Consider the following 14,379-nt stretch of genomic DNA (forward strand, 5'->3'; position numbering starts at 1 on the left):
TTTTTTTTTACGTCGCGCTACTCTCATTCGTCTTTCGGTGAAGCGACGTCACATCCGGTCTCTTTCGGGCTTCTCACTGTTCCAGCATGGCGGACACCGGCGTCGTGGAGACGCTCCTGCGGCGGATTGAGAAGGTGGACGACGGCGTGGACAGCCTGGAAGCGGCTAGCAGCCTCGGGGTGGATCACCAGGTCATCGTCGGTGCCGTGAAGAGTCTGCAGGCTCTCGGCGACGTGAGTTTCAGGGGCTTAGGAGCAGCGGAAGCTAGGCTGTCAACGTCAACAATGTGTGTTTAGTTTGACTGATGCAATATGGACGTCAGGTTTTTAGAGACAAGAAACGCATGATACCAGCTAAAAAAAAACGTGTTGAATCACACATCTCAGTGCATTGAGCCAGGAGTCTCTACGGGATTATATTTAAAATGTTGAAATCCCAGTCAAATAGTCGTAATTGTTCTCTCATGTTCAGGTAATCTCCGCCGAGCTGCGATCCTCCAAACACTGGGAGCTGACGGACGAGGGCAAGGAGATAGCCGAGCAGGGCAGTCATGAAGCCCGGGTATTCAGCTCCATCCCACTGGAGGGTTTGTCTCAAAGTGAGCTCATGGTGAGTGCTACAGGTTGCCATGTTACCTGCACACTGAGGTACAGAGCAGTGAGAGTCAGAAACACCCACACACACCTAATCACAGCAACACAATCACACTAATATGTATCTGATAGCTTTGTTAGAAAGTGTTAATTTGCTTCATATATTGTTGACCTTTACCTCTTTTTTTTGCGCCCCGGTTAAGTTTATTTTGTAAATTCCTCGCTGTATATTATTCAAAGAGTGAGAAAAAGAAAGCTATATTTAATCATTTTATCATTCACATTTTAGGCTTACACTCTGTTTTTTGTATTTTTCTGGATTAAGTTATTCAATATTTTTTGGATCCTCTGATTTTCTTTAAGTCATTTTACTCGTATAATCACAAAAGGCACTGCACACACACTTGATATGACTGTAAATATCTTATATTTGTGTTCACATTGTTTCAGCTGTCTTGTGTTTGTCCACGTGCAGAAGCTGTCCTTTGGGAAGATCGGCTTCAGCAAGGCCATGTCCAGCAAGTGGATCAGAGTGGACAAGGCTCACGAGGGCGGCCCGAGGATATTCAGGACCGTATGTAAACATCATCTCTGTCATCATGGCTTTTGTGATCCGCAGAGGCTCAATCCTAATAAGGATCGCAAATCTGCGCGTTTGTTTTTGTGTTCATGTCTTGGCCACCACCAGGTTGAGAGCGTCGAAGACCAAGTGAGAGAGAAGCTGCTCTTGGTACAGAAAAATAGCGGCTCTCAGCTGGAGGAGAAAGACAAGAACGAGCTGAAAAAGAGAAAGCTGCTCTCTGAAGTGTAAGTCCAACACACATGCTGATTATGTATCTTTTTATAGGTAGAAGAGATACTTTATTTTCATTGTATGCACGCTATGAAATATTGTCGGTGGCAATCAGCCCAGCAGCTGTAGACAAGCAGATAAAAGATAGAATATATAGTCTTATGTCATTATTTTTTCCACCAGTAGGTGGTAGTAGAAGGTTTGTGGTTTTATTCAGTGGATTCGTAGATCAAACTTATAGATGTGCAGCTTGTGACAACAGCTTCCTTTGAGAAAATGTACCCTACATCAGTGGTTCCCAAAGTGGGGGTCGGGACCCCCTTGGGGGTTCGCGAGACACTGTTAGGTGGGTCGCAAGATTCCCTCCAAAAACATGTAAAACATTGAAAATGGTTTAAAATTGCATATTTCACCCATTCATTTGAGAATATATACAAAAAAAAAAAAGTAGTTTCTTATAATAAATTACAAAAATAATATGGTGGTATTTCGAGGGGCCTAGTGTTTTAACCACCTCCAGGGACAATGGGGGTCCCCAGTCTCTATCAGTGTTTATATTGGGGGTCGTGGGCTGAACACTTTGGGAACCCATGCCCTACATGATAACAAAGGTCAGATTCATTCAAAATCCTCTTACCCAGAAAGCAGTGACTCAGAAACTGGTGCCCAGGCCTCAGAGGATTTTTTTGCTGAACTCACTAAACATCTTTTATCTTGGAGGAAGACTCATCAGGAGGTACTGACTGCATGTCTTTTCTTTGTGTTCAGGACTGTGAAGTCATACTGGATGTCCAAGGGTAACTCCTTCAGCACCACCATCACCAAACAGGAGACAGAGCTCACCCCTGAGATGATCGCAAAGTGAGTGGAGCTGCTACTTTCCAAATTGAATAATCCTTTATGTTGTCTGCTAACACAAGAGGATAATGTGTGTCCCGTCTGCCCTCACCTGACCTGTCAGTGGTGGTGTGAAGGACTTCAGACAGAAGACACAGAGAAACATCGGCCCATTAAAGGGGACAAGTCCAAAGAGGGGGACTTTGTCCTAAAGGCAGGGCTGGACAAAATAGTTGTGAGAAGAAATAAGGCACAATATGATGAAACTCTCTGGTAAATAAAGCTTTTAAGACGATAATGATCAATGCTGAAGATGAGACATTCAAATATTAGCACAATTTTTAAAAGCTCTTACTTCAGGTGTTCAGTTCATAGTTGGCTAAAAGCAGCTTAAGGGTGTTCCATATCCCAGATTGATCTGATGCTGACTTAAAATGCGTTTTTCAGGAACATTTTTGTTCTGTTTCTTGACTTGTGGAAAAGTCTTTGACGACTAGGAGTGTAACGGTATGTGTTACAGTTCGGTCGTCACAGCTCGGTGCAACAAATATGTCTTGAGTGGAGGAAAAAGACAATCATACACGGCAGCATCCTCAACCCAATCTAGGTGGTGGTAATGCTCATAACCGTAAGAAGAAGCCGACGCAACAAAACACAAGAAGAAAAAGGGTAATAAAGCAAGATGACACAGCAGAGCTAGTAGAACCATCTGCTTCTAAATTCCGGGTATGGAGGCAGTAGTCTTCAGCGCAGCCCTTTGCTGCATGTCATCCCCCACTCTCTCCTCCCAACATTTCCTGCCTCTCTTCAGCTGTCCTATCCAATAAAGGCACAAAAGGGCCACAAAATATCTTTAAAAAAAAAAAAAAACAACAACAACAGCTTATCCCCGCTGTTTTTAGTAAAGCGTTTGTATGAGCAGAGAGAGTCAAAGATGTTACCGAAGCTAGTTGCATATATATTTCAACATCTGTGCACCCACCCATATGCAGAAATAGAGGACCCGGGCTTCAAGTGTGTATTTGAAAGTGCCCAAAACTGGTTAAAAATGTCTCATCCTGTGCTCACATAAGCCAGTCTGTGACGCTTGCCTTTTCCTGGCGAACACAAGCACTTATTGAGCATGAGTTGTCCGCTGCAGCCATCGACACACTCTTTTTTTTTTTTTTTTGTTGTTGTTGTAATTCAGTCAAAGCTGGAGTCCTTTTTACCCATTTTCAGACTCTTCTTTCCTCAGCAGCTCGTCTTTAGCCTCGTGTTGTGTTGTCTTTTAGCGGCAGCTGGAAAGAGAAGAAATTTAAGCCCTACAACTTTGAGGCCCTGGGTGTGGCCCCCGACTGTGGACATCTGCACCCGCTGATGAAGGTGCGAACACAGTTTAGGCAGATCTTCCTGGAGATGGGGTAAGTTTCTGTTGGTATTACAGTGAAAGGGCCTTTTCTTCCTCAGTCACATTGCATAACAAAATAACACACGGGTACAAACCCACTGCTTCGTGTAGCTTCACAGAGATGCCGACCAACAACTTCATTGAGAGCTCTTTCTGGAACTTTGACTCCCTGTTCCAGCCCCAGCAGCATCCAGCAAGAGACCAGCATGACACCTTCTTCCTGTCTGGTGGGGTTAAACATTTCTCTTTGAGTCCTGTCATCTTAAGCTGTAATTGAGTTGTTTTTAAATAATATATTTACTGAACTTTTTTTTTTTTTTTTTTTTTTACAGACCCAGCACTCGCCCATGATTTCCCGCAGGACTACCTGGAGAGAGTCAAGAAGGTCCACTCAGAGGGAGGCTACGGCTCACAAGGGTGAGTCATCATCACATAAAGATGTGAACCGTGAATCAGGCTGTCATGGTTGTTAATACTTTGCTGCTTACTTTCAGGTACAAATACGACTGGAAGATAGAGGAGGCTCAGAAGAACATCCTCCGCACTCACACCACAGCAGTCAGTGCACGCATGTTGTACAAACTTGCACAACAGGTGAGACACACACATATACAAACACACAAGTTCTCATTACTGCACGAGGAAACATAGGAGTGTACTTGACTATTAAGCGTGTGTCCTTTTACAAGTGTTGAAAATGAACTGTGATGAATACATGGCCCACCAGGAGAAGTTCACCCCCGTCAAATATTTCTCCATCGACCGGGTGTTCAGGAACGAGACTTTGGATGCCACCCATCTAGCGGAGTTCCACCAGATTGAGGGCGTAGTGGCCGACTATGGGCTCACCCTGGGGGACCTGATGGGGATCCTGCATCAGTTCTACACCAAACTAGGTGAGGAAGCCTCCATACAATGTCAATGTGATTTGGTGAATTATAACTAGAAAGTGTTTAGAACTTAGTAAAGTGTGCCAGACAGTTAACAGTCCAAAACACTACAATGATTTGAAACAGGTAGCTACCATTCACCTGTGAACTATGGGATGTACTTCTTTTTTTTTTTAACCAAAGAGAGAAACACAAACAGTGATCGTGTTGTCTGCAGTGTTTAGTGCCTATTGAGAGATTTAGCTGATTTTGGAGATGATGTTGCCTTCAGGTGTGTTTTTCAAGTTATTTAATCTTTCTTTTTTTTTTTATCCAAGGAATTACCAAACTTCGTTTCAAGCCTGCCTACAACCCGTACACAGAACCCAGCATGGAACTGTTCAGCTACCATGAAGGTACGACTTTACTTTTAGTTTAACTGGTTGCCAATGCACCATATGATGATTCAATAAATAACATTACCTCTCATTTTCTGTACATCTGTGGGGGAAACAGCTTTTTTCTTGCTAATTTAAAGTGCCATAAAGAGAAATGAATAATGACCTAAATCTGATCTGTTGACATCTGTATCAAGTGGAAGAGAAAGCTACAAAATCTTTTTTTAAGGACCTTACAGCCTCCCAAGCTCCTTTGTTATCACACAACATGAGCTAACGTTTTAGTAGATCATAGCAGCTAACATCTTAGTTTTTTAGTCTAGTTAAAAAAAGTATAATTGTATGATATACCGGTAATTACTTAGGTTTTCATCTGTTTTAATAGGAGATGGACACTGCAAGCTATGCGCCAAAACAAACAGTTACTTTGTAGGTTTTATTGATGTTATATGGTGGTGGGGGGGGGGTGTCTCTCTTTACTAGCAAGTCCCAAAACATGTCAGCTTCATTGCTTCTGTAATTACTTCTCTCTAACTTTTAGAACACATGTGTGTCATGTTTTGTTTGTTCCATCACCTGTGCATCATTTATGTCTTTTCATTCAGGACTAAAAAAGTGGGTGGAAGTGGGAAACTCAGGGGTCTTCAGACCAGAGATGCTGCTGCCCATGGGTCTTCCTGAGGGCGTGTCGGTAATTGCCTGGGGACTGTCTCTGGAAAGGTGAAGGCGTGAAACACAATATGAATTTGTTACATACAGAGAACACACACTGTTTCAGTGGCCGTTCTTTTCAAAGACCATAACTGACCTACATTTTATTTTAAATCACTGTTGGCATTTGAAGTATGGGAGCATGAGTGTGATTCAGTCTGTGTGCATAGACGTCATCAGTCGTCTGAGCTCACTTTTGACCTACATTTTAGATAATTATTGTAGGATGAGGATTATTCACATTTAAGAATGACTTAAATTTATTTTTAATCCCATCTATTACAGATATTAAAGCTATGATTAGCAATATGTCATTGTAGAAAGTGTTTTGCCAACATACTGCCTAACACAACCCAACAGCTAGTTGTAGAGAATATTTTGTGTTTAAACTGAGCTGTATTTGAGTTTATACCAGTGACAACCATCATGGCTGATATGTATGGAGCTAAAGAGCTGGGAAGGACTCTGTAATCCCCCCCCCAGAGTAATCTTCCCTCTTCAAGCCAACCCTGAGTTGTTTTTCCTGTGACCTGTCAGACCTGTAATTAGACTCATTCCAAACACTTTGGCTACAACTGTTGCTCACTTGGCCATCTTTTCTCCCTGCAGGCCCACGATGATTAAATACGGCATCAACAACATCAGAGAGCTGGTCGGACACAAGGTGAACCTACAGATGGTCTACGACAGCCCCATATGTCGACTGGAGTCCTGAGCCTCACCCAAACTCTATCACTATTTTTATGATTATTTTGGACGGGCCCACCTTGCCTTTACTCTGTGACTCCTCATCTGTGCATCTCACTTAAGAGAGACCTCCAACGTTAAGATATTCCAGTTGGACTAAAAGCAAATGTAGCTGAAAGCGTGTTGACTTTTCTCAAAACAGACCACATTTAGCTGCACTTAGGGCAGTGTTAACTTACTGTGTAACCTTGCAAAACATCAGTGCAAGCCCTGACTTAAAGGAAAGACTAATTGTTGTTTTTACATCCTAATGCCCCAGTTATTAAAGCAAATCACCCCATTGTACAGAAATAACTACTTTTGAGGGTAAAATAAAACACTTTTTCCAAATACCAATACAGTATGATGTGTTTATTTTTCACAAACATGACATTTTTGTACGTTTAAGACTGAAGCTCCATCTAAAGCTTGTTTTTATTCAGTGAGCTAACATGCTGGACAGTTAGTGGAACCAAAACATCTTTAATGGGAGCATTTTCCACTCAAGTCAAAATACTTTCATTGAAAAATTATACAGTATAACCACAAGTTATGGCAGTACCGAAGGCTGAATAGTTATAAAGGATTTTAAGTTTTGTGTCTTTGAGTCTTCAGGCACAATTAGGACAAAAAAAAATGCAGAACAGAATGTCAAGGACAACCACAAGTAAAAAGGACGGTCTCATACTTTCTTTGATTCATAATGTATAATGAAACTTCTGAAGGTTTTCTCTGCTTAACAGCTGATCAAGAAACACCCATTTGAAGAAATGAGAGGAGTGTGTTGTTGGTGATGGAAAAATAAGTCCAATATTTGGTCATGATGCAGAAGTATGGCTGTTTGTAAATTCAAGCATGCAGAATTACACTGTAGCCTCTACCCTCACATATGTCAATTGACTGTGTACCTGCCCACAGTGTGTTGTTGGACGCTGGATTTGTCTATGGAAGGAACATATCAGCAAGTATTTAGTCTGAGCTTTAAAAAAAAAAAATCATTTTCCACATGAAGATGTTGCTTTCTAGACATGTCTAAGAATGTGTGAACTGTTCTTTGGTTAACTTACTTCTGCCTATCTTAACCCTTCAATCCTGTGTTTATCTTCTATCCAATAAAAGAAGACTGTAATATTTTGTTGATCTTGCTGTGCCAGACTCAAGTTCAAAGACAGGTCAGTGCTCCAATTAACTCACTAAGCCCTCATTGCAAGCACAGTCTGGAGGACATTGGTTAGACAGGAGATGGTAATCTACATTGATAACATCAGCCAGGACATAGCTGCAAAAAAAGAAGATGTGATTCAAACCGTTTTCACACCTTAATAAGTGTAAGAAGACGTCTAAGAGCTGGAGCTGCTGTGAGCTGGTATTAGTAGTTAGCTCACTCCCAGCATGCAACATAGTTAATACTTTTGTGCTATAAGCTTCACTGATAGGCTCAGCGAATCAGAGAAGAAAAACCATGAGGACACGGGACACCTGGGAGAAAGGTTGCGGGATAAAGTCGAGTTGTGTACAAGTTGAATTGCTGGAACTCTGTTAAATCCTCCTCTTAAGCTAATCCCTCGGTGTCTTGAAATAACATTTTACTGGAGTGCGCAGAGACCGCCAGCTGGTTGGCTTTACAGGTTGGAAGCAGCTTCGTTGTTGTGATGAAGCAGCAAACTCCAGTAAGGTTCTCAACTTTTGAGGTTTTTTTCGAAGAATACAAAGTACATAAGAGTGTTAACCGTCTGTTTGTGTCGCAAATAAGATGCACATTTTACCCAGGAAGTTGTGAAACCTGTGAGTATTTGTCGCTCAGGCTTATCTTGTGTTTTTAAGTGGATTTTTTAATATGCAATCACAATTATATGTCATGTTGCATAAGTCACCCACACTAAATGTAATGTAGTTTTACTGTCGTTTTATACTACTGTGATGAGAAAAACGTAAATAAACCCAATGTATAAGAGTTGTTAAAATCAAGCTAACTTATCTCAAAGCTTCTCCCTGAATCTCAGGCACACAAAGACAATTTCTTCTCCAGTAATTCATTTTGTCCTTTGATTCTAACTTTTTATAATGTTTACTTTGACTTGTATGTACATATGATGTGTGAAAGAGGCCACAGGCTTCAGCTGAGTAAGATACTTTTAAGAAACTATTAAAACTGTTGGGGCAAAAGACACAGTGAAAGGTTTCCCATTGTAAAGGTACAGCTGTTGGCATAAGGGGGAGGGGGGGGGGGGAGTAGGGGGGAGGAGGGGGGGCATGAGATGGCGTTTTGGTTTCTACACATTGTATTTGATAATGTTCTCCTAACTGCCACATCAAAGTCACATGTGTCAGAACTGATCTGAGGATCAAACACTCTGCAAGCAGTTTATGGTCTTGGTCCTTGTAAAAAAAAAAAAAAAAAAAAAAAAGAGGTCAGATTTCCTTGAGTGCGCTGGTGTCCCTGGCTGTCCCGGGGCTGACAGTGAATGTCAATGAGCCGTGACTTGTTGGGCCGTGACTTGTTGGGCTTTGTGTGTGAGGGAAGAATGAGGGGATGTAGGGGATTGCAGCTAGTAGCATTGGGCTTAACTGAGGACTTTCTTCCTGGGGCAGAGGGATGACCACGTCGTCCTGGTCCCACACATGAAAGGCATTGTGGGCAAACGGGTGCCCTGGAGGAAAGCTGGAGGTCATTCCCTTTGGGTTTTTTTCCTGAAGTTCTTCATCCCCAGTCGGGCCCAAGACACAATCTAAACAAGGGAGACATGGGGCATAGATGTAAAACCACAAATAGCAAAATGATAAGAAGTCAGTGGCTGCTGGTGTATCATAACATTGATGACTGTATAGACAATGTGTTTAACAGTGATTCACAACATGTAAGTCAGACAGATCTGAAGGTGCCAATGTAAAGACTTGTAAAGTAACTCAACTGCTCAACTGCATTTATTCAAATGTAACTTTGCATAACTACTGTGGGTTGGGATTATGAGTCCATGAAAAAATAATAGGCAAAACATCTAAATTATATTCATTGAATGATGTCAATAGTAAACATATACTTTTTTACATAGTAGATCCAACAAAAAAGTTAGGTGACTAAAACTGAACAAGAGAAAGATTTCATATTTAGTTATTGGATAAATGGTGAAGTAAAGATGTGTACTGATTTATATTTGTTTCAGTAACAGCAATTAATACAAGATTGTGAGTCCAGTTGTTGAGTCAAATACTGTGTATGTGTTATTAGGGGGGGGGGCTCTTCCTTTTGGAGGGGTGGCTCACTGTTACAAGGGCACTGGCCCCTGTTGGCCCCTGCCTAGAACCGCCCATGGAAATACTGCAGCCCTATAGCTAAAGCGGTCTAATGGGTTTGGCTTCATGGTAATGGAAAAAAAAAACAGCTGAACTAGTTTTCAAGCACAATAATAGAACTGTGTCTGAAATAGTGAGACAAACTGAAGCCTATTGAGGGAAGTCTAGATTCTGACCACAGAATACCAACCAAATCAACCTTTACATGCCCAGGTTAAAAAATATGGAGAAAAAAAAAAGTAACCTACTTGTATTTATTACATTAAACTTGAATAAAAATCTCTTTAGGATCCAGTGAACATAATTTGATCATGACTGGGTGAAGGGCATATTATCACGATGTAGAGAAACTCTGTGAAGAGAAGGTAAATGATCTTGGTGTGATTGGCCTGAATCTTTACCTACCTATCTGTGCCTTCCCCCTCGACCTTGCATAGTACAGCCTACAACTATACATGCCACATTAATTACCACCGACAACTTGGTGACTGAAAAAAAAAAAAAAAAAGTCTAAAAATGTAAATTCTGGTTGGCTTTTTTTGTTTTGGATTTTGAAAATTTCAAAAAAAAAATCAGAGAATCGAAAAAGACCAAGTACTTTGTGTTTTCTGTTGTATCACTACACTGATTTACACAAGTCTTTTTACACATTTTACCTGCTATGTCGATGGCCAGATCCTTAATTAGATGTCCAACAATCGCATAGGCAACTCCAACAACGACCATGGCAGCCATAAGCAGATACACCACTGCTTTAGGCAAAGCGATGAGGTCCTTCGATGGAGGCTTGTATTGCTTGTACAAGGGTTCGTCTATTGACAATGAATAGGGATGAAGCTGGGATTCGTATGAAGAGTTAAAACCGGAGGAATTATAGACATTCATGGCGAGGGACTTCGTATTCAAACTGAGAGTGTTTCCCTTTTCCACTTCTGCCTCTCCCCTCACTCAAAACTGGACGGTTTCTCTAGACATCAGAGTGATACTCCTTCATAGAAGTAACGTTAGTGTTCTGGGAAAGCAGACACATCAATTTCTGCAAAGAAAACAAGAGAAAAAAAACAAACATGTATCAGGAAAGTCAGGCAATTAACATGCGCTTTCCCTTAAAACCTTACTGAGTCTCACAAGTTACGCAGTTGCTGGTGTTACTTCACGGTCTTGGTCAGTGAGTGGTGTTCAGGAGCGACTCCCTCTCTGTCCTTGGTGCTGAAATGAGGCGTAACGCAGCGCGAGCGCGCCTCACGTTATGAACCGTCTGCTCCGCCCACTTGACCACTCGTCCGTCTCCGTCACAACTGTGTCTACTCGCATGTTTGACACAGGCTTACACGTTGCCCTCGCCGTGCCCTTAATTCCCTCGAGTTACCGAGAAGTCGTCTCACTGGAATTCAATCATTCAAACTTTCCGACGCTTAAAGAGTCGATTGAGATCATCCGAGTTGTGCAGTTTCCCCGATGCAAGGGGTGCTGTCTGAAGTGTGTCTAGGGACACTTTAAACATGAGGGCACTGATTTAAAATGTACTATCACTGCATCGCCACAGTATTTACATGATAAATTAAAATACCTTGTTGTCAGTGGTCAACATCTAACAAACACTAGTCTTTTGTTAAAAATAGATTTTTTTTGACCCCTGTAAAGCAACTTATCTTGTTTTGGTGGATTAAAAGTGCTCTGTTGATGTTTCCTGTAAACAAGTTGTTGTTTACATTCTCTCAGTATTATTACAGGCCATGTAAACTCTCTGTTAAAGGTTTCATACAATATCAGAGAATTACCGACTTGTTTTACAGTTTCCATATTCAGTAGCTGTTTTCACATTGTAGTAACTTACTGACCTGTTGTGTGATAAATACAGTCAACATCTGAACAAGTGGGGGCAAATATTTCAAACATTTTCCTGATCATGACATTCTGTACTTACCACATATAATAATGAATACTTGTGCCAATCAAGTTTGAATCCATCAAGTCTTCTGATGGATGTGAACCTTTCTTAATTAAGCAAAGGCTTTACTTTTGGGAAACCCGTTCAAGCATCTGTATCCAGTCAACATTTCTGATACTAAACATTGAGGTCTTTGGTGGATTTAGCTGAAATGAAGCAGTAAAATGCAAAGCTGTCTAAAATCTTTGTAGACCATGAAGCAAGCCCTTTACATTTCCATACAGTCATCTTTATCCTTGATTGTGAACTTAAAACTACATCTTTTTTCCACACATGCACTCCTGGAAATTTCTGGAGAATTCCAGGAGAGGCTGCCCCTGAATTCTTGCCTGTTCACGTATGCGTCCCATAATGGTAGACTTTCCCTATTGGGAAATGGAAGCTGAAGCAAAAAAGTCTGATACTGTAAATGACATTTTTTGCCTTTAATGTTACGTGTTTCTGGACATATTTACAGTATCAACAAAAGAGTGGTTAAGAACAAACTGGCAAGCAGAAAAGAGTAAGAAGCAGCTTCACTACGTGCATGATGATCACATGGGTCAATCCCTGGTCCACTAGCTCAGTGGTTCCCAAAGTGGGGGTTAAAATTGCATATTTTACCCAATATTGTGAAAATGTATACAAAAAAGTAGTTCAAGAGAACATGTCTGTTCGGCTTCTAGCTTTTCTTACAATACATTTCTCAAATAATATGACGATGTTTGGGCTATTGTGAGGTGATTTAAATGTTTGAACCACCTCCAGGTACAATTGGGGGTCCCCCGTCTCTAGCACTGTTATATTTGGGGTCGTGGGCTGAAACGATTGGGAACCCCTGCTCGCCTTTGGTAAATTCCCTGAATAACAGCCACCTGCTGCATTCACACATCGGCTCACCCAAACTCACCCCAAATTCTTCCTACCAGGGGATTGGTAGGAAAGATTCTTGGTAAAGTTGCAGTGTAATAATCATCGGTTTGTGTTCACACATGCAGTCCTCCTCAATTTTTTTTTTTTTTTAGGAAATGTTCATTAGTTTAGTGTCGTTGTGAAAATAGTATGACAGAGTGAACAGTTATTCACACTGTAACCTGAGGGAAAGTCAGAGTTTTTAATTGACTGTAATTTGACATTCAGAGGACGAGGAACAGTTCAGAAACATCTTTCTGAGAGCTTTAGTTTGCTACCTAACACAGCTACTTTTATTTCACGTTCTTTGGCATTTAAAGAAAAAGGAGTACCTTCATATTTTATTATCTTGTATTTTGGTGTTGCCAGAGGATTATGTGTTTGTCTATTGAGCTCACTGAGGTTATAATCCTGATCCTAGTTATCTGAATATTACTGTCATAGCTGCTGCTATTGACTGGGAGATTACAAGCTTTATGTGAATGGATTACTTAGGACACATTTCAACAACAGGTGTAAACAGGGCTTCTGAGTCAGTGAGCAAGATACGAGGAACAGCAGTCGCCTTTCTGCCTTCACTTCAGTTCATTTCATAACGTATGACAAGGGAAGCATTGTGCCAGCCTCCATCATCAAGACAGGACAGAGAACACACTGCCCAATCAGGGTTCAGTTCATTACATTAAATAATATCACATCAAATAAAATCATGAAAGTCTTTTGGTCAAAAATATAAAAAAAGCTATATCTTTATGTAAGCTCCATGTATAGCATGTCTAGACAGCAGTTAAGGACAGGGATTTGCTGGTAATGTCATTATTTTCAATTCGATGATCGAAGCAGGCTCTTCTTCATGGTCAAATGTTGTTCTCACCATCTAGCTGTGATGCCTTTGAGCTGTGGTGTTTTTTTTAATGGTATATGCTTGTGAAAGAGAGGATGCTTTATTCATGAATACCTCAGGGGGAGGACTCTTCTGCGTGCGACCCCTGAGGGCAGCCCAGAGCAGGTGACAGTTGCATGAAGTGAAGTGACAAACACTTTGAGAGACAGATAAGCTCTGACTAATTGGTATAGACAATCTAGCGCTATCATTCTTAATATAGATGGATCACAATTTTCTGTTTTATATCTTAGCTTTAAACTATTAATGTCTAATCAGGCTATGAATTACCTGTTAAATGCTAATACTGCTAACTATTTAGGTATATGAGTAAATGTTGTTTGACAGATCAACTTCTGACTTTTGTGCATGCTTAATGTTTCAGAGTTTTGTTGTTCAGGTATAACTTATATAATCCTTTTGTGTTCCAGCTACCTGTCTTCCTCTCACAAAGCATTGTCAGTAACATCAGCTCCCCCCCCCCCCCAACTGAATGGCTGGGGTCTAACTGTGATCGAGTGAGAGGAGGATTATCAGGAAAGTGTTCAGCAGCTGATGAAGAGGAAACAATTAGGATTACAACGGAGCTATTACAGTGAAAGTTAAAAAGAACAATCCTTTATTGACACTTTTTTTCTATTGAACAATATAAAGTTATTAAGAACATTCACTAAAGTTCTGTTTTTTTTGTGTGTCATTTTTAGGTACCTTGACTTCACTTCACATCAGAGGCGGAGACATTGAGGTGGGGCAAACCTATGCCTGACAAGAAAACTATGCGGCTTGACAAGCTGATAAAAAAAAAGGGCTGGCTCAGTTTTAGGCAAGTGCAAGGACTCACTGAGGATTGAAGTGGAGATATGCATGCGAAAGAAAGGACAGGAGAAACAGTGGACAGCTACATTCAGGACTGAGAGGTTCAGGAGATCCTTTAGGCTACATAACACACAGGCCAATGACAGCAGCTCATGACTGGGACTCTCCCTAACACCCTGGGGATTGTGCAATGGTAAGAAGTATTTAGGACTGCAGATACTCTTAGT

General features: G+C 41.1%; 1 protein-coding gene across 1 annotated transcript; it reads left to right on the forward strand.

Annotated features, from left to right (window-relative positions):
• Window positions 1–57: 57 nt before the first annotated feature.
• farsa (phenylalanyl-tRNA synthetase subunit alpha) lies at window positions 58–6,674 on the forward strand. The gene is made up of 13 exons (XM_020650470.3): window positions 58–233; window positions 472–609; window positions 1,069–1,167; window positions 1,282–1,400; window positions 2,155–2,247; window positions 3,498–3,626; window positions 3,725–3,840; window positions 3,946–4,030; window positions 4,108–4,207; window positions 4,341–4,509; window positions 4,821–4,898; window positions 5,486–5,600; window positions 6,201–6,674. Exons 1-13 carry the CDS (start codon window positions 87–89, stop codon window positions 6,304–6,306), a joined length of 1,494 nt encoding a protein of 497 aa, XP_020506126.2. The 5' UTR covers window positions 58–86; the 3' UTR covers window positions 6,307–6,674.
• The last annotated feature ends 7,705 nt before the right edge of the window (window positions 6,675–14,379 follow it).

This window comes from Labrus bergylta, chromosome 16 (genome assembly GCF_963930695.1).
Source record: "Labrus bergylta chromosome 16, fLabBer1.1, whole genome shotgun sequence".
NCBI lineage: Eukaryota > Metazoa > Chordata > Actinopteri > Labriformes > Labridae > Labrus > Labrus bergylta.

Bases quoted from the DNA above. Each gene is read 5' to 3' on its own strand.
- farsa (XM_020650470.3), top strand. From the start codon at position 87: ATGGCGGACACCGGCGTCGTGGAGACGCTCCTGCGGCGGATTGAGAAG. The intron at 610-1,068 runs GTGAGTGCTACA...GTCCACGTGCAG, and splicing joins TGTCTCAAAGTGAGCTCATG to AAGCTGTCCTTTGGGAAGAT. The intron at 4,031-4,107 runs GTGAGTCATCAT...GCTTACTTTCAG, and splicing joins GGAGGCTACGGCTCACAAGG to GTACAAATACGACTGGAAGA.